The sequence below is a fragment of the Muscardinus avellanarius genome (assembly GCF_963383645.1).
Source record: "Muscardinus avellanarius genome assembly, chromosome: 3".
NCBI classification, from domain to species: domain Eukaryota; kingdom Metazoa; phylum Chordata; class Mammalia; order Rodentia; family Gliridae; genus Muscardinus; species Muscardinus avellanarius.
The window spans coordinates 26,585,865-26,610,000 of record NC_137788.1 but is presented as its reverse complement, the minus strand read 5'-3'; the positions used below and the strand labels follow the sequence as shown (position 1 = coordinate 26,610,000).

At 47.8% G+C, this 24,136-nt stretch overlaps 2 protein-coding genes across 2 annotated transcripts in view; one reads left to right on the top strand and one right to left on the bottom strand.

Annotated features, from left to right (window-relative positions):
- Positions 1-620: 620 nt before the first annotated feature.
- Positions 621-6,465, top strand: FNDC5 (fibronectin type III domain containing 5; the record flags this gene model as incomplete). The annotated part of the gene is made up of 6 exons (XM_080690896.1): positions 621-774; positions 2,191-2,306; positions 2,708-2,906; positions 3,210-3,299; positions 5,410-5,543; positions 6,427-6,465. The coding sequence occupies exons 1-6, from the start codon at positions 702-704 to the stop codon at positions 6,463-6,465; spliced, it is 651 nt and encodes a 216-aa protein (XP_080547022.1). The 5' UTR covers positions 621-701.
- Positions 6,466-15,550: 9,085 nt separating this feature from the next.
- The window catches only part of S100PBP (S100P binding protein), a gene marked incomplete at its 3' end in the record, with an annotated part of 30,195 nt that continues 21,609 nt past the window's right edge, over positions 15,551-24,136 (bottom strand). Inside the window, exons 5-6 of the mRNA XM_080692554.1 lie at positions 19,509-19,569; positions 15,551-15,692 (exon numbers count right to left, since the gene is read on the bottom strand). Of these exons, the coding sequence (XP_080548680.1) occupies positions 15,551-15,692; positions 19,509-19,569 (203 nt within the window). The remainder of the gene's footprint in view (positions 15,693-19,508; positions 19,570-24,136) is intronic.

Below are 24,136 nucleotides of genomic sequence, written 5' to 3'. Positions count from 1 at the left end.
CTCCTGGGATGTGGGAAGGCACTCTGCGTGAGGGAGCAGTTGAGTCACGCCTTGGGGAGCCAGCCCGGCCTGGGTTCAAACCTGCCCGCGGGGGGTCCTTGCAGGGGTCAGGCGGCCTGTCGGCTGCAGCCCCTGCGGGTGCACAGCGCGCAGCGCGGCCTCACCGAGCGGGACGCAGGCCCCACCGCAAGCAGCGCCCCTACTGCCTCCCTGCGGGGGGAGACAGGGAAGCCAGGAAGGGGACGGCCTGGCCGGGGTCCCGCAGCGCGACCTCCAGTGAGCCAGAGAGCCCTCTCCTGCAAACGCCGAGCGCCGCTCACGCCAGCACCCGCGGAGCACCACTGGCCGCCCCATCCCTGGCGGGTCACTGCCCGCGGGCTCCAGCCGCCCTGCGCGGCCGGGGGCGCCGCAGCCGCACTGCCGCCCCCACCCCCGGGCCGGGCCAGCTGGGGCCGGGCTGCCCGGGCGCCCGGTCCGCGCAGGGAGCCGGCCTCACCCCGCCCCGCGCCTCTCCCCGCGGGGGCGCCCCGCCCCCCAGGCGCCCGACGTGGACGCCGCCGCCGCCGCCGCGCCGCGCGGGAGTCGCTGTCCGCGGAGCCGACATGCAGGCGGCGCGGGGCGGGCCGGAGCTGGAGCGCGGGCGGCCGCCGGGCGTCCGAGCCGCGTCCCCCCGCGCCGCCCCGGGCCGGCCGGCCGCCGCCATGCACCCCGGGCCGCCCCGCGCCGCGCTCCGCCTGTGGCTGGGCTGCGTCTGCTTCGCGCTGGTGCAGGCGGGTAAGGGGGCCGGGGGCGGGGGGCGGCGGGCAGCCTCCTCCTGCCGCCGGGGGCCGGGGTCCTTCCTCACCTGGCGCTGCCCCTAACCCCGCGCCAGCGCTTCCCCACCTTCTTGACCCCAGCCTCGTCCTTCAGCCTCCAAACCCCACGCCCCTCCTCAGCCCCGGGTCTTCAGGGCCCTTGGGCCCATCCCTTACGCCCAGCCCCTGCCCCCAGGTTTCAGCCTCAGGTCCCCAGTCCCCTCTGCTGACCCAGGGAGCAGCCGAGGACACCGGTGCCCTCACCTTGGGCCTCCCTCCTGTCCTCCAAGACCTCTCAAAGCCCCACGGACCAACTCTGCACACTGGCTGTGCCGGAGCACCTGCGCAGGGTGGGGGCTGGCACCCGAGGGTGCAGGGTGGGTGCCCCCCAGGCCTGGTGCGGTCTGGCCCTGCTGGCTGCTGCTGCCTCATGCTCGCTCCCGCTGCCCATCGCTCTGTGGCTCCGCACTCCGTCTGCTTCTGTCAGTCTCCAGCCCTCTCTGCTCTCTGGCTCTGTCTGCCGCCACCTGTCTGTGTCCTTCAGTCCCTGTCCATCTCCATGTCTAGCCCAGCCCCTGGGCCTCAAGTCCACTCCTCAGTGGGACGAGGGGCTACTGCTCAGGCCCGGGGCTTCTCCCTTGCCGTGTTGGCCCCTTGGGAGACACAGAGGCTCCTGAGACGCCACGCTCCTCTCCTGGAAGGTTCTTTCTCACCTGACCCGGTTGCCCGCCGCTGCCCTGGGCGCTTCTCCACTGATCTCCATTCGTCTCTCCTCCCACCCAGAAGGCCGGCCTGACCTCTTGACTCTCCGTGGAGCAGAGCGGCTCTGCTCTGCCTGCGTCTTCTCCAGCTTCCTTGCCTGCCCCTTGGGGCCGCTGGAGTGTGAAGAGGCTTGTGTAGACCCCTCCGCAAGCTACATTCTGCCCACTCCGTTCTGGAGTTCTCCTGTCGCCCCTTACTCCCGTTCCAGGCCTCGTCCCCACCTCGCTCTTGACTTCTGGGGTCTTTCTCCTTCCCTCAAGGTCACTTGACAGTGCAGGATTGTAGAAAGAGCACTGAAACGGGGAGTCCTTTGGACTGCTTTTTAATCAAACTAATCTTCAGATTCCGCAACCCTGGTTACATATATCTCCTTTCACCACTCATCCATTAGATATGACCCTGCCCTATAATTAATTTTAGCCTCGGATCCTGGTGGGGCCGATCAATGGCCAACAGGGTTTCCGTCCTATACACAAGCAGCCTGAGAGTCATGTGGCCGGCCCCAGCTGAGTCCGTGGTTCCTCCCTCCCCCTGAGTGGCGGCCTTCTCTAGGTCTCCCTTCTCATCCCTGGGACGGTGGGGCTGGGCCCTCCAAGCAGGGACACTCGGGCTCAAGTGCCTCCCCGCCCCACAGACAGCCCCTCGGCCCCAGTGAACGTCACTGTCAGGCACCTCAAGGCCAACTCTGCGGTGGTCAGCTGGGATGTCCTGGAGGACGAGGTGGTCATCGGCTTTGCCATCTCTCAGCAGGTAACCCTCAAGGGTCTTGGGAGGGAAGGACACATCAAGACAATGGCCATTTGGGTGGATGGTGGTGGGACAGAGAAATAGAAAGGAAAAAGAAGCCCGGGGCGAGAGAGATGAGCAGCACGTTACACACAGCTTGAACTTGGCGCTCAAAGGGAACCATCGGTGGAAGAGGTCTGGGGCTTTCAGCTGGGACAGTCTGATCTCAGACACCAGCGTCTGGACTTGGTTCCAATTCTCCTGGGTGTGGCCTCCCCAAGCCCGTTTCCTCAGCTGTACAAAGGAGACAGTGATACCTGGAGTGATGGGATGGTTGTATAAGTGACCGCCTTCTCCCATACCGGGAGTAGACGAAGTGAGGTTGGCGACCGGGCACTGACCGAGGCGCGTGCTCACCTTTGCAGAAGAAGGACGTGCGGATGCTGCGCTTCATCCAGGAGGTGAACACCACCACCCGCTCATGCGCCCTGTGGGACCTGGAGGAGGACACCGAGTACATCGTGCACGTGCAGGCCATCTCCATTCAGGGCCAGAGTCCAGCTAGCGAGCCGGTGCTCTTTAAAACCCCTCGAGAGGCTGAGAAGATGGCCGCCAAGAACAAAGGTAGGCCTGGGGCATCCGGAGGAGTGGGCTGGGCACCTGAGGCCAGAGCAGCAGGCGGCGTGAGGAAAGCGCCCTCTCCCAGGTCTCCCCCGGCCACCAAGGAAATCATCCACGTCCCCTGGGCCCTGGATAAGTAAACTCTCACCTCTCACTTCCATCCCAGGCAGCCATCAGTGTGTCCCTAGATCTCTTTATGTGAGGTGCATGGGCCACCTGCAGACGTGGCACTTATGGTCCTGGGCTTGGCTGGAGTGGTTGGGGGAGGAAAGGAGCTCTGGACTAGCAGTGTCACTCTCCCCACAGATGAGGTGACCATGAAGGAGATGGGGGAGAACCAACAGCTGCGGACGGGTGAGGTGCTCATCATCGTTGTGGTCCTGTTCATGTGGGCGGGTGAGTCTGGCCTTCTTCGCTCCCCTGGGAAACCTGGGGACCCTCACCAGATCCCTTCTCTCACAGAGTGAAGGGTAGGAGGTATCTTAGAGGTGAAAAACCTCTTGAGTCGTGCCTGGGAGCCAAATCTGACCCCTTCTCTAATCTACTCCACACTAAAAGCAACATAATACTAGCTGCTATAGGATTATACACTTGCCTTTCCCCTCCTTCAGTGAGACTCAGCCTCCTGGGTGGACACCTCCACAGCCCCTGTGCCTTTCAGGGGGTTGCTGGGCCTCCAGGGGCTTCAGGCCTGGGAGGCCCTAGGGAAGTCAGTCTGGCCTCGAGCCTGGGACACTCCTTACCTGCCCGTCCTAGATCAGGCTGTGAGCCCACCATGATGGAACCCCCCATCCCATCCACCTGCTGGAATGGCGCTATTTTTGCACTCCTGCAACAGCCCTCTTTAGGGCTCTCGTGTAAGTTAATTGAGCTCCTGGCTCTCCCTGCTCCTGCTGTGTGAGCTCCCTAAGGTAAAGTCCACAAGGGTGTTTGTCTTTCAGCCAGCATTCAACTGACCAACCGCTGCATTCTAAACAGTAGCTTTAGAGTCATGACTAAGATCCCCATGCTTGCAATGAACTGTCTGGGAGAAGCCAGGCCCAAGCTTAACTATAATTCAATGTGATGAGTGCTGTAATAGTATCAAACTTGGCAGAAGAGAGGGAATTAATTTTGGGTCTAGAAATAGAAATCAAGAAAACCACAAGCCAGGTGAGGTGGCGCACACTTGCAATCCCAGTACTTGGGAAGCTGAGATAGGAGGATCACAGGTTCGTGACCAGCCTCAGCTACTTAGTGAGACCCTACGCAACTTAGACCCTGTTTCAAAATAAAGAATAAAAAATAGAGCTGGAGGTGTAGCACAGTAGCTCAGAGGTAGAATGCCCCTGGGTTCAATTCCCCAGTATAGCAAAAGAAAAGAAAAAAAGAGAAAAAGGAAAAACAGAGCAGAGATAACATGGGAATTGAGCTTTGGAGGCTGAATAAGAGCTCATCAGGCAACCAAAAGAGGAAAGGTATTCTGGGCATGATGTTTTCAAGAAAGAAATTAAGCTCAGGGCAGATGTGACCTGTGAGAGGAGGCAGAGTGGGGAGTAAAGGGTGGTGAGGCTGTGGACTGGAGTCTTTGGAGAGATTTGAATATGCATGCTAATGCCTCACCAGTTGAGAGGGCAGACTCTGTTGAGGAAGCATTTGGGGGAAAAAAGTTTCTCAGGCGCCTAGAGAAACAGGCCCTTGGGGGCGGGAGGCAGGAAAAATAAAGGGTTGTGCAAAGGAGGAGGTTTGCTTATGGCACATCATTAGACTTGGCATGGGCAGTATTTACATAATCACAATAATATAAGAATAGTGAACTAACACAGAATTGTTAAGACTGATGGAGAGGGAAGTAAGGCCTTATCTACCGTGGGGGGCAGTCAACAGATATCTAAAATAGATCAAGAAATAACACTATAAACATCGAGGTAAAATGGGGGAAAACATCTAAACATCTAGTTTAAAACATAAAGTTTAAACATAAAACATCTAGTTTAAAACATAAAACATCTAGTCGGATTAGGAGCCGACTGACTTAAATACTATCTTTCAAAAACTATAATGTTCACGTATTATTAGCTTGATCAAACTAGACATTGACAGTGCCAGCAGGCCCTGGAGCTCACCTCCCAGCTGTCCCACGGTGTAACCTTGAGTTAAGTGGGTTCCACTCTCTCTCTGCCAGTGTCCTCACTTGTACCCCGGGAATGATAACAGCTGCCCTTATCAGTTGTGAGGGTTGAGACTGAAGGTGAGTGCACAGCCAGCGCATGGCACACGCTCCACAGGTGCTATGGTTTCTGCTCTCCCTTAAAGGAAGAGGGAAGCTGTCAAAGGTTTAGAGGGAGGAGAGGAGACATGATCAGAGACATGCCATAGGAACATCTGCCCGGCAGCGGAGCAGGCGGGCTGGTGAGCGCACAGGCCGGAGGCTGCTGCAGTAGCACAGGGAGACCCTAGCAGGAACGGAGCACGGGGGGCAAGAGCTCGGGCCCTGTCCTCTGACTGCTCCCACTTGTATCTCCAGGTGTCATTGCCCTCTTCTGCCGCCAGTATGACATTATCAAGGACAATGAACCCAATAATAACAAAGAAAAAACCAAGAGTGCGTCCGAAACCAGCACACCCGAGCACCAGGGCGGGGGTCTCCTCCGCAGCAAGGTGAGGGCAAGACCTGGCTGGGTGGTGGCCCTTTGCCTCGTCTCTGGTAGTCCCTAGATTGCATACGGGGTCAGTTCAGGGCCTGGCATGGCTGAGCTGGGCACAGCCAAGCTTGGCCACTGCCTGTGTGACCCAGGGGACATTGCAAATGGATTCTGGATACTCTTTTCCAGGGTGCCAGGGGCCAGTGGTGAGTAAAGAAAATTAAAAGGCAGTGAGAACAGAATTCCAGGCTGGCGTGGGATAGCAAGAGTAGGGTGCAGGGCTCATCCTGCTCCCAGCGCGCTGCCTCGGGCAGGTGCTTCACCTCTGTTCTTTCATCTCCTCTTCTGTAAAACAGATATGAAACCTTTTCAGTGTTTGCTCTGAGCAGCTCAGAAGAAAGACAATAGAGAATGTAAGAGGATCTCACGGTTCTGACGATGCCTATCCAACAAACATCTGCCCTCTGCATCTCCTCCTCTGTCCATCTCCCGTACCCTCTGGCTTCTTGTCCTCTCTCTCGGCCTCTCTCTCTCTGATGCCTTTTCCTGAAGCCACTTACTAACTCCCATCTCCAGAAGCACCTCAGCAACGTTGGTGGTTGAGGCTGTGCCGAGGCAGACCTGCAAGATGTGAGAACCAGCCGGAGGGAGGACTCTGCTGGGGGCAGAACGGGTACCAGGGCTATGAGCCCAGGACTCAGCCTTGGCCATGGCTGAGTGAGGCCAAAGGCTGGGTTTGAAAAGGCAGTGACAAGACCTCCAGGCAGGGCCATTCTTTTCTTTCCACAAGGGACAGAGCCTGGCTTTTAGGCTCCTGCTCCTATCTTCCTCTGTACTCTGTTTCCCTCCTGCAAGAAGTCTATTAGTTCTGGCCACTTCTCTCATTTTTCTCCTCCCAGTTTCCAAACAAGCCCTCAGTGAACATCATTGATGCGTGACTGCCTGTCTCCAGGGAGAAGGATTTCATTTTTCTTCTTTGCTGGTGTCTGGGTCCTGGGCACAGGGAGAGGACTGGCTGCAGTGGGGGAAGAGGCACGGCTAGCTGCAGTTCTCTCTCTTCCCCATCTTAGTCTGATGAAAGGGGCTGACCTACAAATCAAATTCTGCAAAAAATAAATAAGCCACAAAACTAAAAGGCCTGGCCCGTCCTGGACAAGGCAAAGCTGCACGAGACACAGCCTTCTGCCTCCTTGCCTCTCCTGGACCAGCTTCCTCACAAACCTCTGGGAGACGGCAAGCAGCACGAAGACGGATCACGTGTGCCTCAGACCAAGGAGCATCAGGGAAGCCATGGGCTGCCTGTCATGTAGGGTCAGGCTGCCATCAAGCCTTTCCTGGATCCAGCCATCAATGACTTGTTTGTGGTGTGAGTCATACCTCTTTGTGTGTTAAGATGTCACCTGTTCTATTTTGGAAAACAAAATTAGAGGGCTTCACTCTAGAGGGTAGAGGATTCTCCAAGGCCTGAGCTGGTTGTCTGCATCCTTGATCTTCTTTGACCCTTACTTCAATGACAAGATCATTAGCCTGGAGTCTTAAGAAGACCTGGAAGATATTGGCCATGGTTTTTTAGGAAGCATCTCTTGGAGTCTCAGCAGTGCCAGTGTGGACAACTGAAAAAGCACATCATACCCACATCCTGCATCCTGGGGGCTGAGTCACCCACTCTGGAGTGGTAGTTACTGGAAGGCAGCATGAACCATTCACCAATTAGGAAGAGCAGCTTGCCTGTCACTACTGGCCTCCGGGGTCTTCATATCTTGCCATCTCATCCAGGGTTCTCTGAAAGATACCCAGGTCCTCATGTCCTTCCCTAGAGCCTGAGTAGTATGAGGTGACAGGTCTCTCTCCACTGCCCCTTTCTGGTTTAAAAAAAAAATGGTGCTTGATGAGGGAAGGCAAAATCTTCCCTGGGACTGACGCGTATGGCTGCCAAATGCCTGCATGGGAAGCAGTGGACTCTGCATCTTCCATTGGTGGCCGAGGAGGAGAGTGTGGAAGGATGTGCCTAGCACAACCCTGGCACACAGTAGGCACTCGGTAAATATTTGCTGCACTGAATAAGAGCACTGGCCCCCAAGTCAGAGAGCTGAAAGCCATCACCCAATGACCACCCCTTCCTTCTGGTCTCTAAGAGCTCTCAAGGCTGGGTTAGCCACCACTCTGCTTTGGAGTGTGACAGCACGGGAGGAGAGACAGGATAAAGGACAGATGTCAGCATCACTAAGGGCTTCCTCATGGGAAGGCATGAGGCTCCACTCATTGTCTTGTGACTTCCATCCCTGCTGAATGGGGAGCAAGGCCAAGGCTCCTTAAGGGAGAGGTCCTTACCTCTGATCCAGTTAGAGCAATAACCACTTTTTAAATGTAAAATAAAAAGACAAATGAAAAGGCACATCCTTGTCTTCTGGTAAATGCCCAAATGTTGCCCTCTTTTTCTGGCTATTGGCAGCAAGTCAGGATGTGTGGAGGAGGGAAGCAGTTCTCTCTTCCATTTTGGCCTGCAGCTTCTTAGGGACATGCCTGCCAGCCAAGCTGGAGTTGGAAGGGAATTCTCGAACAGATGGGGGTGCACGTGTAGGAGAAGAAAATAGCTGTTTCATCATCCTCTTTGTGAGGCTCCCCCAAACCCAGCTTGGGCTGCCTTACCACATAGGTAAGCAGGCTGGTGCTGTTTTTAAAAACAAAGGACTTTCCCCCTCTGGATGAGGTTGGGTGCTTTCCCTGGCCAAAGGAATGCAGCTCTCATCTCCCCAGGGTGAGGAAGGAGGAAAAGATCTGCACAGGCTGCTTTCTGCGGTTCAGTGTTCACAGCTGCTGTTCTAAGCTGTTAAAGGAACATCACTGTGATCCCAACGGCAAGCTGACAGGCAGAGTAATGATGCCACTAACCAGTAAGCAAACTGGTAAGTGGGCACCGTGAATATTCTCATCAAGAACTAGGAAGAGCCGGGCGTGGTGGCGCACGCTTGTATCCCAGCGCTTGGGAGGCTGAGACAGGTGGATCACAGTTCAAGGCCAGCCTCAGCTACTTAGTGAGGCCCTCCACAACTCAGTGAGACCTTGTTTTAAAATAAAGAATAAAAAGTAGAAGCCAGGTGTGGTGGCACACGCTTGTAATCCCAGCATTCGGGAGGCTGAGACCGGAGGATCGCGGTTCGCGGACAGCCTCAGCTACTTAGTGAGGCCCTCTGCAACTCAGTGAGACCGTTTCAAAATAAAAAATAAAAAATAGGGCAGGGGGTGTAGCTCGGAGATCAAATGCCCCTGGGTTCCATCCCCAGACCCGCGCACACACAAAAAAATAGATCTGGGGATGTAGCTCAGAGGTAGAATACCCCTAGGTTCAATCTCCAGTATCAAATAAGTAAATAAATAAATAGAAAAGAAAAACATCAGATGAACAGGGCTTGGTGTAGGCTATTCAGAAGGTTCTGAAAGCAGAGGGAGAGCAGCAAATCCCATAAGTACACTCAAGTCTAAGCCAAACCTCCGAGAGGTACTTTCCAAGCCCTGTGTGTCCATCTAGTGTCAAATGATGGAGAAGCCTCCAAGTCAGCATTACTTAGAGGTCGTTAGTGGGTCTCAGGGAGCTCTCGTTAATGGAGGTTTCCTGTCCTCAACTTCATCTGAGCCTGTGTTACACCAAAAAGGTAGGAGGAAAGAGGAACAAACAACTTTCCCAGCTTAGATAAAACTCCATTTTCACTGCTTTTCCCGAGTCAGCTATATCGCAGTCAAAGCCTGTTGCTCTGACCTGGGCTCCTTTCACATCTCACATGCACCTGTCTGCCCTTGCTCTTTGAGATCAGCAGGACTGTGAGAGGCAGGCTGGACTGAGGGCGGGGACCCTGCCGTAACCACCCACCACCACCTCAGGCAAGTCACTTCAATGAGGCTGCCTTTAGTTTCCTTTCTACCAAAAATGGATTCCAAGAGACAGGAATCCCAGAGCCCACTCCTAGAGTGGAGGCCAAGGGGACCCTCCTAGAATCAGAGGGAAACCCCAGGGCCTGAGGGGAGGACAGACTTGTGTTTCTGTGGGGTTGAACTCAGACCTCTCCTCCTACTCCTGTGTCATCAGCCCTCAGGTTCTCAGTATGGGTCTCCTCTAGAATCCTTTTTTAAGATCTCTAATTCGAGCCAGGAGTGGTGGCACATGCTTGTAATCTCATTGCTTGGGAGACTGAGACAGGGGAATCACAGGTTCAAGCACAGCATCAGCAAGTAGTGAGACTCATCAACCTAGTGAGACTGTTCCAAATTAAAAATAGGCCTGGGGATGAAACTCAGAGGTAGAATGCTCCTGAGTTCAATTCCCAGAAAAAAACCAATAAACTCCAACACAACAGAAATATGCAATATCTCACCAATTCATTTACATGTTTCAGATTTCTACTTTATTCTTCACCCTCTTTAAACCTATTTGATAATAGTGGGGTGTGGTGGCGCACGCTTGTAAATCCCAGCGCTTGGGAGGCTGAGACAGGAGATTCACACAGGTTCGAAGCCAGCCTCGGCTACTTAGTAAGACTGTTTCCAAATAAAATATAAAATAGGTCTGGGAGTATAGCTCCGAGGTAGAAAAGCCTCTGGGTTCCACCCCCAGTACCCCCCCCCCACACACACACACACACAAAAGATCTATTTGACAATTTTTGGATTTTGCTTTTAAGAAGTTAGCCTCCAAGAACAAACTGGTTCTATGAATGGGACACTACCTCTTTGAGCTCCAGCCCTACCAATAAAAATATTTCCAAGTCTGCAAATGTAGCCTGAAGTTAGGTTGTCTTTGTATACAAATGGTCCTTTAGTGATACACTTCAGGACTATCATTTGGACTGTTAAATTTTCCCAAAAAATCACTTCCCAGCTAGGCTGGAAAATAGTACTGTAACCCCAGTACTTGGGAGGCTGAGCCAGAGAACAACAGATTTGAGGACACTCGGCAAGTAGTCAGACTCTCACCAACCTAGCAAGACCCTGTTTCAAAATAAAACTAAAATAGGGCTGGGGTGTATTTGGAAGTATAATGCCCCTGGGCTCAGTCTCCAGGGGCTCACATCCCACTTCCTCTTGGTGGATACTGGGGAGAGCAAGACTTTTCTCTCCACGGCATGTTCCAGTTGTTATGAGGAGAGGACGGGTGGGGAAGGATGATAAGGCAAGAGCTTGTTCATTAAGGAATTCCAATGTGACCAGCTGACAGTTCCTGTGATGAGTGGAAATTTTTTCCTGACAGGTGCCCTGGCATACAAAGCAAGCAGGCCCTGCACTCAGCTTAGGAGTGATCCTGTGGTTTTTTTTTGTTTTTGTTTTTTTTTTTTTAGAAAAGCAGGCAAACAGTAGGAACAGCAGATAACTGCTTTCTGGTTTTAGGTGGTTAAATTTTCTTTTAGCCGGGAATGGTGATGTATGCTTATAATCCTAGTACTTGGGAGACTGAGACAGGAGGATCGCAGGTTTGAGGACAGCCTTGACAAAGTACTGAGTCTCTCAGCAACCTAAGGAGACCCTGTTTCAAACTAAAAAATAAAATAGGGCTGTGGGTGTGGCTCAGAGGTAGAACTCCCCTGGACTCAATCCCTAGTACTACCAAAAAAAAAAAAAAAAAAAAAAAATCTTCTTACAAAAGCTCAAAATGTGCTTGTTAGAGAATGAGCCCTTTCCTCTTGGACAAAGTCCCTTCTTTTATTTTTATTTTTGCTGTACTGGTTGGAACACAGGGGCATTCTATCTCTAGTGACACTCCCAGCCATATTATTGTATTCTTTATTTTGAAACGGTATCTCACTGAGTTGCAAGGGCCTCCGGAATGGTGGGATTACAAGTGTGCGCTACTATGCTCTCGGCTTCTGTTTCTCCTCACTCTTCTTAAAAAAATGAATTGAGGTTAAGGACACTATCATTTTAGGAAATTCATCCTGCTCTGTGAAACCTTTGATACCTACACTAGTAATACATTGTTAAAAAGGAAATAATTACCAAAGGATGGAAAACAATGGATATGTATAGGTTAGAAGCACCTCAGTTGAGTCAAGAATATCCAGTGTCTTGAGTTCTTAGCACATTTATATTAAGCTTTTTACCCGGATTCGGAATAGTCTTATGGAACAGCAGGCCGTCAAGCCTGTCCAAATATGTTGAAACCTATTCTCTCAACATGAGTTGAAATTTTATTTGGTTATTTTGTGCTACTGGGGACTGAACTCAGGGGCATTCTACCTCTGAGCTATACCCCAGCCCTATTCTTTATTCTTTATTTTGAAACAGGGCCTCACTAAGTAGCTGCAGGTGGTCTCAAACCTGGATCCTCCTATCTCAGCCTCCCAAGTACTGAGATTATAAGCGTGTCCCACCACAACCGGCATGAGTTGAGATTTTAAAAGTACTGGCTAATACAGGTGGTGACTGCTTTTTTATCTTTATTCCTGGGGGATAAGCCTCAGGTTAGGTTCTAAAATGGGTCTAAGGAACACTTTCCCACATTATCCACACTCAACCAATATTTGCCAAAGCTTCTTAGAGCAGCAGTTTCTGGAAAAGTTGGGATAAGAATCATCATCAAAGCCAGGCATGGTGGTGTATGCTTATAATCCAAGCATTTGGGAGGCTGAGACAGGAAGCTCGTGGTTCAAGGACAGCCTCAGCTATTTAGTGAGGGAGGCCCTTTGTAAACTCAGTGAGACCCCGTTTCAAAATAAAGAATAAAAACGAAGGTGTGTGGGGGGGTGTTGCTTGAAGGTAGAATGCCCCTGGGTTCCATCCCCAGTACTGCCCTCCCAAACCACCATCTTCATCATCATCATTCCCGGTGTGGTGATGTACACCTGTAATCCCAGTTCTTGGGAGGCTGAGACAGGAGGCTAGTCTCACCAATTTTGTGGGACCCACAGCAACTTTGTGAGACCTGTTCCAAAATAAAAAGTAAAGTAGGCTGGATGGTGTCGCTCAGAGGTAGTATGCTTTTGGGTTCAACTTCCAGTATTCCCCCTAAAACCCAACAAAAAGAACAATAGTTAATTCTGTAGTATTGGTTCTGGTTTCTCACGTCTTCAAAGGGAGAATTCCGAGAGTAGCACTGCTGCCTCCTTAAATCGGTGCTAGCTCAGGAGAAGCCGAGCAGCATGGTCAACCATGCAGCCATGGCATGAAAGGCAAGGAAATGCTTCAAGCCTGATGAAGGCTGAGCCATCTACCCTTCTGCAAAAACAGCAGCACAGTGATATTTCAGGCTCTCCTATGTCAGGCTCCTGACACGCACCATATGTAGCTGCAAACCCCAATCAATTTCAACATTTCAACTGCTGGAACACCTTTCTCAACACTGTAATTTACCCTCAAAAGAATGAGGAGCGGGCACCCTCGCCTTCCCAGAACCACATTCTGTTAACTGCCACCCCCTTGCGTATCCCACTAATCTACCTACGCAAAAATGGAAGGCAAATAACCTTCTGCCAAAGCCCGCGACAGACGGCCACAGTACATATGCCACTGACAGGAACTTTTATTTCTTTTTAATGACATTAAACACAACTGCTATAAGGGAAAAAACATGATAAAGAGGAGGCACCAAACTTCAGCTTCATAATTGGTCCTGACAAAAACACAAGTAAATCAGGGCCTGTATTAGATGCAAAACTATAGGTTATTTCAGGCTCCTTACTTACAAGTAAACTATTTTGACAGCAATTTTTACTCTGCTTTTCAAGACCCCTGTGGTGAGAATGCCATCATGGATAAAGAAAGCTAGGAAGGCAGTTAAATGCACATCCCTTACTCAAATGTAAAGACACAGCAAGAATTCTACCTGAAATACTAGATGTAGAGGCCAACACCAAACATAAGAGATGTGTAGCTTTGAAAGATTAAAATTCCAGATTCTACCACTACTATCTTTAAGGCAAACATGCCAGATAATGAGTTTTCTTTGGCTTTGTTTTTTCTTCTTAAAGAATACCATGTTAACCACTGGAGAACAGTTCTCTCCTCCCCCAGTCCAACAGATTTAATTAGGCTGCTAAAGCTTTGGAAAAACAGAATTATATGAGCGAAGAGGAAATGTGATTGTCACATTGTCTAGTTAACCTGTCACTCATCTGATTGGAAAAGGCCATGCTCCTATTACACACTCAGCCTTAACCCCTCCTGTGCCAGGAGGGCAGGAACACGAGCTGCAGAGTTTGCTTAAGCCAAATGCTGCCCTTCACTCCTTGGGCCATCTACAGAGAACGAGACAGCTGCAGTGCTAGCTATTTTAGTTATTTTATTTTTACTCTGCTTTGGTCTTAAAGGTAGATGTTTGGCATGTCTTACTCCATCAGACTAATTTAGGGCAGCCTGGAGAAGAGACCAATTAAGTAAATGCCAATTATACCAAAGAAATAATAGATTTAGACTCTTGCATTCTACTTCCAGAATCTAAACCAAATGTCCAAGGAAAAGAGAATCCGTGACTGGATAAAAACAGTGAACACTCATGCACATCTATCCAGATTTTTTAGATGCTTGAATGACCAATCTTTCCCTACGTCAGTTTCTAGAGTGGAGGAGGATGTGTAAGATGAGTTACTCATGTAAAGATGGAGCTGATGGAACAACATAAGCAGAGAGGCCACAGCACTATGAACAACCTTCACAGAGAGTGAGCAGCAGCAGCAGGAACGCCAGACTGCAAAACTTCGAGCGATTTCTAGAGAGAATAACAAACTTCTAAGGCATCCATTAAGAGAGACGCACAGAGTCTGTCTGCTTTGGTTAGAATACCAAACTTTAAGATCAGCTAATGCTTTTGTACACAGGCTCAATCACAATACCATTAGGCCCCCGGGAGCAGTGTGTGAAACCAAGCATCAGAAAGCCTGACTGAAAGCGGAGGTGGCGACATCTGGGTCTGAAGGTACCTGTCACCACTGTGGAGACAGAGAGTGCCTCTCCAAGGTCCTTCCCAAGGACTGATGCTCCTTCTAACAATCATGCTTAACGTTAGGGTTCTGAAGATGAAACTGAAGACCAACTGACACCTTAATGGCACTGGCTTGTCAGAGTTAAGACTCTGGGTGAGCAGCTTTTCAATAAAGAGAGCAAGGAGGCCTTTCTAAAAAGGCATATCCACATCTAAGAGGATACAATATATTACCTAAAGAACGCCATCAAGTGGTAATGGGTGAAAAAAGGGGAAAATCTTACAGAAGGGCAGAATAGACAGTCACAAGACCACAAGTTATCCAACAGGGGTTAGTCAGCAGTCTTCTGTCAAAGTTAAGATGTGTAAGATCTATAAAAACTATGTGCAAAATAAGTTTAACAAGAATGAAGAAAAGCCAAAGATGAAGATGATGGTAATAACAGGGCTAGGAGTGTAGCTCAGTGGTAGAGTGCTTGCCTAGCATGTGTGAAATCAAGAATAAGTAGCTAATAGGTACGTGAAGGAGAGGATTTACATTTTTTAATTCATCCTTTGAACAGGATTTTTCTCCTACTCCATCCTACTTCAAATGTCCTGGAATGCCAATTTTAAAATACTGATGGATATGCAGAGATGCAAATTCAAAGAGTAAGAGGGGCTGTTAAGAGTGACTTATATCCACTGATGAGTCATCAGCAATAATTAACACTGGCTTATAGCCTGGTAAAGAATTTTTTCCTTACAGTAGATCAGAAGATGACTTCTTTGGGGCACCAGAAGTAAACTTCACCTCTTTATAGAGGTGGTTGTTTTCTTGAGCCCAGGTGTTTTGGCTTCATGCTGGCTTTCAGGAGGCAGCCACCTTCACTTTAAATAAAAAACAACAATAAAAAAAACTATCACCTTAACACTGCTTAAACACACATACACATACACACCAAATCAGAAGAGTCTTCATACAAAAAATTTCAAGTCAGCAATGGACATTTCCAAAAGGTGACAAGTTCTTTAAATAAAAATCTTGTGGAAAATAAAATCCAAACTATATGAAGCACAAAACAGCAGGGAAAAAAAAATGCTGCTGCTGCTCTGAACGGAACCCTGGCTAGGGACCTTCACTGCTGATGGCTTGAGACAAATGGACTGTATGAGAAGTCTGGGAGACGCTGGAACCGATGGTGGCTTCGCTTGTTCCTGTCAACCCACTGAGTCAGGCTATATCTTTGCAGAGATTTCTGTCGGAACCGAGCATAATTTCTATGGAGAGAAGAATAAAAACAGAAAGAATACTTAAGTTGGAGTGGCTATTTGTATACAAAAGAGCCAGCACAACTATTTTTATTTATTAAATTATTTTTGCGGGTGTGGGGATGGAACTCAGGGGCATTCTACCTCCGAGTGACACCCCCAGCCATATTATTTTATTCTTTATTTTGAAACAGGGTCTCACTGAGTTGCAAAGGGCCTCACTAAGTAGCTGGGGTTGCCTGAGAACCGCGATCCTTCTGTCTCAGCCTCCCAAAGGCTGGGATTACAAGCATGTGCCACCACACCCAGCTCTAGCAGAACTACTTAAAAAATATCTTTACTTCTAAAAATCAGATATTAATTTTACATTTTGACTCTCACAGTTTCAGAGATTTTGTACTATTTAAATTATATAAAAGCCACATCATAAGTACTATTTCCTTGCAATTCTCAAAGCCATCTTTTTTTTTTGGTGGTACTCGGGATGGAACCCAGAGGCATTCTATTTTAGTGTTACACTCTCAGCCAGATTTTATTTCTTATTTGGAAATAAGGTCTCACTAGGTTGACGACAGTCTCACTATTTTCTGAGGCTGTCCTCAAACCTGCAATCCTGGCCGGGCACGATGGTGCACACCTGTAATCTCAGCACTTGGGAGGCTGAGACAGGAGGATTGCACAAGTTCAAAGCCAGCCTCAGCTACTTAGTGAGGCTTTCAGCAACTTAGTGAGACCCGGTTTCCAAATAAAATATAAAATAGGTCTGGGAGTATAGCCCAGAGGTAGAAAAGTCCCTGGGTTCTATCGCCAGTACTACACATGCATACACACAAAAAATAAATAAAAATAAAAAATTATAAAATAGAGCTGGGGTGTAGCCTGGAGGTAGAAAGCCCTTGGGTTCCACCCCTTAGTACCACACACCCTCCCAAAAAAAAGAAAAAAAAAAAAAGAAAGAAAGAAAGAAAAAAAAAAAAAAAAAAAGTCAGTGATCTGGGCATGATGGTGCATGCTTGTAATCCCAGCATTTGGAAAGCTGAAACAGAAGAATCTGGATTCTCAGCCAGCCTCAGCTACTTAGTGAGGCTCTCTGCAACTTAGTGAGACTCTGTTTCAAAATAAAGAATGAAAAATTGGTCTGGGGATGTAGCTCGGAGGTAGAATGCCCCTGGTTTCAATCTCCAGACACACACACACACACACACACACACACACACACACACACACACTTTTAAAAATGAAAAAATAAAATAAAGTGGCAAAGAAAATGATTTATACTAATTAAAAATTCTCTCTCAAGTTGGGCATGGTGACACACTCTTGTACTCCCAGCATTTGGGAAGCTGAGATGGAAGGACCCAAGTTCACAGACAGCCTCACCTACTTAGGCCGTCTGCAACTCAGCAAGACCCTGTTTCAAAACAAAGAATAAAAAATAGAGCCAGGCACGGTGGTGGACACTTGCAATTCCAGCATTTGGGAGGCTGAGACAAGAGGATCGCAGGTTCGAAGCCAGTAGCCAGAGCTACTTAGTGAGGCTCTCAGCAACTTAGTGAGACCCTGTTTCCAAATAAAAAATAAAAGAGGTATGGTAGTGTAGCCGGGAGGTAGAAAGCCTCTGGGTTCCACCCCCAGCACCACAAAAAATATATAAATAAATAAATAAATAGGACTGGAGATGTAGCTCAGAGGTAGAATGTGCCACGGTTCAATCCTCAGTACTGCAAGGAAAAAAAGGGGGGGGGGATAAAAGTGTGTGTGGGAGAATTTCCAGTATTGGGAGAAAAAAAAAAGTCTGGAGAAGCTGAGTAGCTGAGTGAGGTGAGGTGATACATGCTTATAATCCCAGTGCTTGGGAATTTGGGAGGCTGAGAAAGGAGGATTGCAGGTTTGTGGCTAATAGGGACTCACTAAGTTGTGGTGGAGGGACTCCTGAGATTCTGTTTCAAAATAAAAAATAATATAGGGCTGGGGGTGTAGCTCAAAGGTAGAATGCCCCTGGGTTTAATCCCCAGTAAAACATACAAACATCATATACACAAAGATGGAGGTGTAGCTTGGAGGAAGAACACCCCCTGGATTCTATTTCTAGTAACATACAAACAAACGAAAAAGATATGGATTCTTGGCCCTTCCATTCCCCTAGACTTTTTTTTTTTTGGGGGGGGGGTCTGGGGATGGAACCCAGGAGCATTCGACTTTTGAGCTACACCGCCTGCCCTATTATTTATTCTTTAATTTTAAACAGTCTCACTAAGTTGCGGAGGGACTAAGTAGCTGAGGCTGTCCATGAACCACGATCCTCTGGTCTCAGCCTCCCAAATGCTGGGATTACAAGTGTGTGCCACCACACCCGGCTCCTTCCCCTAGATTTAATGATTTAGAATCCCTAGGGTCTAGATATCTGTATTTCTATATATATCTACAGATGGTTATTTCCATATATATCTAAGGTTGAAAATATAAGTATCTGACATTTATCTAACACTATGTACAAGAATTTGCTGCTTTTTGTGTGTGTGTGTGTGTGTGGTGCTACGGACTGAACCCAGGGGCATTCTACCTCTGAGCTACCCATAAGTTGCAGAGGGCCTCACTAAGTAGTTGAGGCTGGCTACGAACCTGCGACCCTCTGATCTCAGCTTCCCAAGTAATGAATTATAAGTGTGCACCACCACACTCTGCTTGCTGCTGAATTCTTTCAACACCTCATTTCACTTAATGCTAATGAAATCCCACTAGGAAAGTATTCTCATTAACTCCTTGTACAGGTAAGAAAAATAAGCCTCAGGCTAAATTGCTAAAGGTCATATAGTAGAGTAAGAAGAGCCTGGATCTGAATTCACATCCAATTCCAAATTTTATTTAATGAAATTTACACAACACTGGCTTCCTTTTTTTTCGTGGTGGTGCCGAGGACTGTTCAGAGCCTTGCACGTGCTAGGAAGGCACTCTACACTGAAATACACCTCCAGCTTTGTACTACCTTTCTGAAAAAATGCTGTGATTTTGACAACTATAGAGGAAATATGTGTAAAGGCCCTGAAGGAAGAGTATGTCTGACATGTTTAAAAAATAGCAAGGAAGCCAGTCTAACTAGAACAGAATGAGCAGCAGGAAGAGTAGCAGGAGATGAGGTGGAGGAGCCTAGGCCAAAGCACACATGCCTTTGCAGGGGATTAGGAGAACAGAAGATAGAAGATGGAAAGCCATTGGAAAATACCGAGCAAAGAAGAGAATCTGATTTATGCTTTAAAAGAATCTCTATGGCTGCTGAGTTTAAACAGTAGATAGGCAAGAGCAGAAGCAGGAAGAACATTTTGGAGACTTGCAGTAATGAGGTGAAATGATGAGAAATGGTCAGGTTTGGATATATAGAGCCTATAGGATCTGCTGATTGACTGAAAATGGAGAGAGGAAGGGAGGGAAGGAGGGAGGTCAAAGGTGATGCTGCTAAGGAGGAAACAGACAAAGAAAGATGGCTCCAATGTTTTCAAGTAACTAAGCCAGTTTGTAAAGCTGCACTGCATCAAGAATCCACAATTGTGGAACTAGAAAGGTACTCTGACATCAAATAGTCCAACGTTTTCATTTTACTGCTGTGATGACTACTGAAGTAGTGACTTGATCCAACTCATACAGCTAAACACTGTTAAGCTGGTCTTAAGGCTTAGGATCGAGGTCTCAATTTCAGTCCAGTTCTTAATCTATTCCACTGCAATGTTCCACTTTCTACCTCGGATTAACAATCACAACCCCATCTTCCACCACATTCCCCAGGCAGCCAGATTCTACCCGCTCCTTCCCTCTTTTCAACCCACTCACCGCATGGTGAGATCCGATGGATGCTGCCGATTCATCAAGGCATATAGCTCCCCAGAGGTACCTGTGATACAGAGGGATCAGTGGTTAGGAAGCAGGTGAGTGAACTATCAGCCTAGTCAAAGTATATGTTTTTAAGGAGAGAGAAAACAGGCACTGGTCCCAATAATATCTTGTGATCATCACAAGAAGTTGGTATAGAGGAGTGGAGAGCTTGTTCTTGATGATGGTGAAGCAATAATGGCAGCCACTATTGATCCATTCAACATTGATTAGTTCCTACAATGTGTGAAGAACTTTACTGGTCCCTAGGAATATGAAAAGGAGCAAAACACCATACCTGCCCTCAGTGGAGTTCATACAGGAGACAGATAATTCCAAAGTACTGTGATAAATGAAGTGACGGGAAAAATACTGGCTGCTATTGAGACTGGGCGGTGGGGATTAGGGAAAGCCCCTCCAAGGGAAGTCAACTATAAGCAGGGATCTAAAGGGTTCATGTAAGTTAGTAAGGGAAGGAGAAGTAGAAGGTTGGGCATTTAGGAGAAATAGCTAATACAAAAGTCCAGAGACAAGACGGCAAAATACACTCAAGAAACAAGAGGACTCAGAACAGATGGATGTGGGCACTCTGCTAACAAGAATAACTGTTAGAGGCAATGTCTCAAACACCTGGGCGCCTGGCATGTACTAGGCACTTCAAGTGTTATGTTACTTAATTCTAAAAAAAAGTCATGCCAGGCATGGTGGCTTATGTCTGCAATCCCAGTACTTGGGAGACAGGAGGATCACAAATTCGAGGACAACCTCAGCAACTTAGCAAGACCCTGTTTCCCAAATAATAAAACAGTGCTGAGTGTGTAGCTCAGAGGTAGAATGAATGCCCTTGGGTTCAATCTCTGAGGTATCATAAAAAAATCAAAGATATAGATGTTATTAATGTGATTTCAGAGATGGAAAATTCTGGTTCAAGAAGATAAATTTGGCTTAAATAGTAATAGAATTCAACTAGCTTCTGTGTGACATCATATTCTTGATGTGGTAATGCTAATTTTGCACATAAGGACAGAGCCTTAAGCTAAAACCTCACAGAAGAAATAAAACTAGCTAAGAATTATTTTATTTATTTATTTATTTACTTTGGTGGTACAAGGGTTCCTGGAAACCCTTCTACTTCCGGGCTACATTCCCAGACGTATTTTTATACTTTTTTTCTTTTAATTTGGAAAAAGGGTCTCTTAAGCCAGCGCGGCTGGCTTCAAACCTGCGCGGTCCTCCTGTCTCCACCTCCCAAGCGTGCGCCACCACGCCCGGCAAAAATTATTTTATTTTTTTGAAAATGGTACTGATGAGCCGGGCATGGTGGCGCACGCCTGTAATCCCAGCATTCGGGAGCCTGAGACCAGAGGATCACGGTTCGCGGACAGCCTCAGCTCCTTAGTGAGGCCCTCTGCAACTCAGTGAGACCCAGTTTCAAAAAAAGAATAAAAAATAGGTCAGGGGGTGTAGCTCAGGTCAAATGCCCCTAGGTTCCATCCCCAGACCCTCAAAAAAAAAAAAAAAAAAAAGTACTGATGGTCGGCCATGGTGGCACACACTTGTAATGGAAGACAGGAAGATCGCACAGGTTCGAAGCCAGCCTCAGCTACTTAGTGAGACTCTCAGCAACTTAGTGAGACCCTATTTCCAAATAAAGGTCTGAAAGTATAGCCCAGAGGTAGAAAAGCCCCTGGGTTCCACCCCCAATACCACACAGACAGACACACAAAGGTACTGATCATTAAACTTTGGGGCATTCTATCTCTGAGCTACACCCCCAGCCCCATTTTTTATTCTTTTATTTTGAAACAGGGTCTCACTGAGTTGCAAAGGGCCTAAGTAGCTGAGGTTGGCTGGGAACTCGAATCCTATCTCAGCCTCCTGAGTGTTGGCTACCACGCCTGGCTTTTTTTAAAATTTGAAGCAGGCTCTCACTAAGTTGCTGAGAGTCTTACTACTTGCTGACACTGTCCTTGAACCTGTTTCTCCTGTCTCAGCATCCCAGGTACTGGGATTACAAAGGTGTACCACCATGCCTGGTTTAGAAATTAATTTCTCTAGAAATGTGATTCTCAAATTTTGATATGCTCTATCGCTTGGATGTATTATAGATTTCTAGTTCCTACTTGAGAGTTTCTGATTACGTAGGTTCGGGATATGGCCTGAGAATGAACATCTCTAACATATTCTCAGTGATGACGCTGATCTGAGAACCATATTTTGAAAACCGTTAGAGAGTGAGGCCCTTCCTTCAGACAGTTTACATGTTTCTCATTACTTTCACTAGAGTGCTTTTAGGAACCAAGAGCAGTCTAAGTAGATCAATTCTACTAAAGATAACTTTTAGGATCAATTTATTAAAAACCTCAAGAATCAGAGCTTTGTAGAAGTGCATATTCTGGAGTTAGGAGACGTGAGTTAAAATTCCAGTCCAGTCACTCACTAGCTAGAGCTCTCTGCTCCTGAACAAATCATCTCACTTTTCATTCAGAATTTCTCTTTCTTTTCTTCTTCTTTTTTATTTTTTGTGGTACTGGGGGTGGAGCCCAGGGGCTTTTCTACCTCCGGGCTACACTCCCAGACCTATTTTATACTTTATTTGGAAACAGGGTCTCACTAAGTTGCTGAGAGCCTCACTAAGTAGCTGAGGCTGGCTTTGAACCTGTGCGATCCTCCTGTCTCAGCCTCCCAAGCGCGGGGATTACAAGCGTGCGCCACCATGCCCGGCTTGCTTGCTTTGTTTCTTCCTTCCTTTTTTATTTTATTTTTTTGTGGTACTGGGATGGAACCCTGGGGCATTCTACCTCCAAGCTATACCCCCAAACCTATTTTTTTTATCCTTTATTTTGAAATACAGTCTTACTGACTTGCAAAGAGTTAGGGTTAGCTCACTAAGTAGCTAAGGATGTCTGCAAACAGTGATCCTCCTGTCTCAGCCTCCCAAATGCTGGGATTACAAGTGTGCACCACGACGTCTGGCTTCATCTCACATTTTTTTTTTTTTTTTGGCGGTACTGGGGTTCCTGGAAGCCCTTCTACCTCCGGGCTACACTCCCAGACCTATTTTGCATTTTTATTTGGAAACAGGGTCTCTTAAGCCAGCACGGCTGGCTTCCAACCAGCGCGATCCTCCTGTCTCCGCCTCCCAAGCGCGGGCTTACAAGCGTGCGCCACCATGTCCAGCTTCATCTCCATTTTTATGCCTCATTTTACTCTCATGAAAACACGACAATATACTATTAAGCTTTACATACTAGGAATTATACATAAAAGACACACAAGAGTGCTGAGCTTAAGAGACCCTGTTTCCAAAAATAAAATCGGTCTGGGAGTATAGCCCGGAGGTAGAAGAGCTTCCAGGAACCCTAGTACCACCAAAAAAAAAGACACACAAGAGGTATGCAGCAACCTGTTGGAGGCTCAGGCCTGCTAGCTCACAAAGACTGCAAATTCTTTGACAATAATCATCTTGTAAAGCTGGCCCTGGTGGTACACGCTTGTATTTCCAGTACTTGGAGGCTGAGACAGGAGGATCACAGGTTTGTGGCCAGCCTCAAGTACTTTGTGAGGCCCTGTTTCAAAATAAAGAATAAAAAATAGAGCTGAGAGTATAGCTCAGAGGTAGAAGGTTCCTGGGTTCAATCCCTAGTACTGCCAAAAAATAAATAAAATCTTGTATTTTTAAATTTTTTAAATTGGTGCATTGTAGTCATACATATTAATGGAGTACAAGATGGTTAGAGGCATATATGCAAATATCACTCATTTAGCCCTTCCCCACTTCCTACTCTCATATTTGTAAGGAAGACACATCAGCATATAAGTGTGACACTTTTTTTTGTAGTACTGGGCATTCTCCCTCTGAGTTACACCCCTAGAGCCCTTTTTGCTTTTTTTTTTTTTTTTTGTGTGTGTGTGTGTGTGTGTGGTACTGGGGGTGGAACCCAGGGGCTTTTCTACCTCTGGGTTATACCCCAGCCCTATTTTATAATTTATTTGAAAACAGGGTCTCACTAAGTTGTTGAGAGCCTCACTAAATAGCTGAGGCTGGCTTTGAACCTGTATGATCCTCCTGTCTCAGCCTCCCAAGCGCAGGGATTACAAGCGTGGAGATTACAAGCGTGCGCCACCACTCCCAGCCCCTTCTTGCTTTTTGAAACAGGGTCTTTCTAATTTGGTAAGAATCTTGCTACATTGCTAAGGTTGTTAACAAACCTGCAATCCTCCTGTCTCAGCCTCCCACTCCTGGGATTATAGGTCTGTGCTATCAGGCGCAGCCCATCAATTTTCCTAACCATATGAGATAATACTTTTTCAGGAAAAAAATTATAGACTATATTAAAATTAAAAGTTTCTGCCAGGCCTGGTGGCGCACTTTTGTAATTCCAGTATTTGGGAGGCTGAGAAAGGAGGATTGCAGGTTCGAGGTCAGCCTCAGCTACTTAGTGAGGCACTCTATAACTTAGTGAGACCCTGTTTTAAAATAAAAGATAAAAGCTGGGCATGGTGGCAGAGAATTGTAATCCCAGTCAGTACTTAGGAGGCTGAGACAGGAGATTTACAGGTTCAATGAAAGCCTCAGAAAGTAGTGA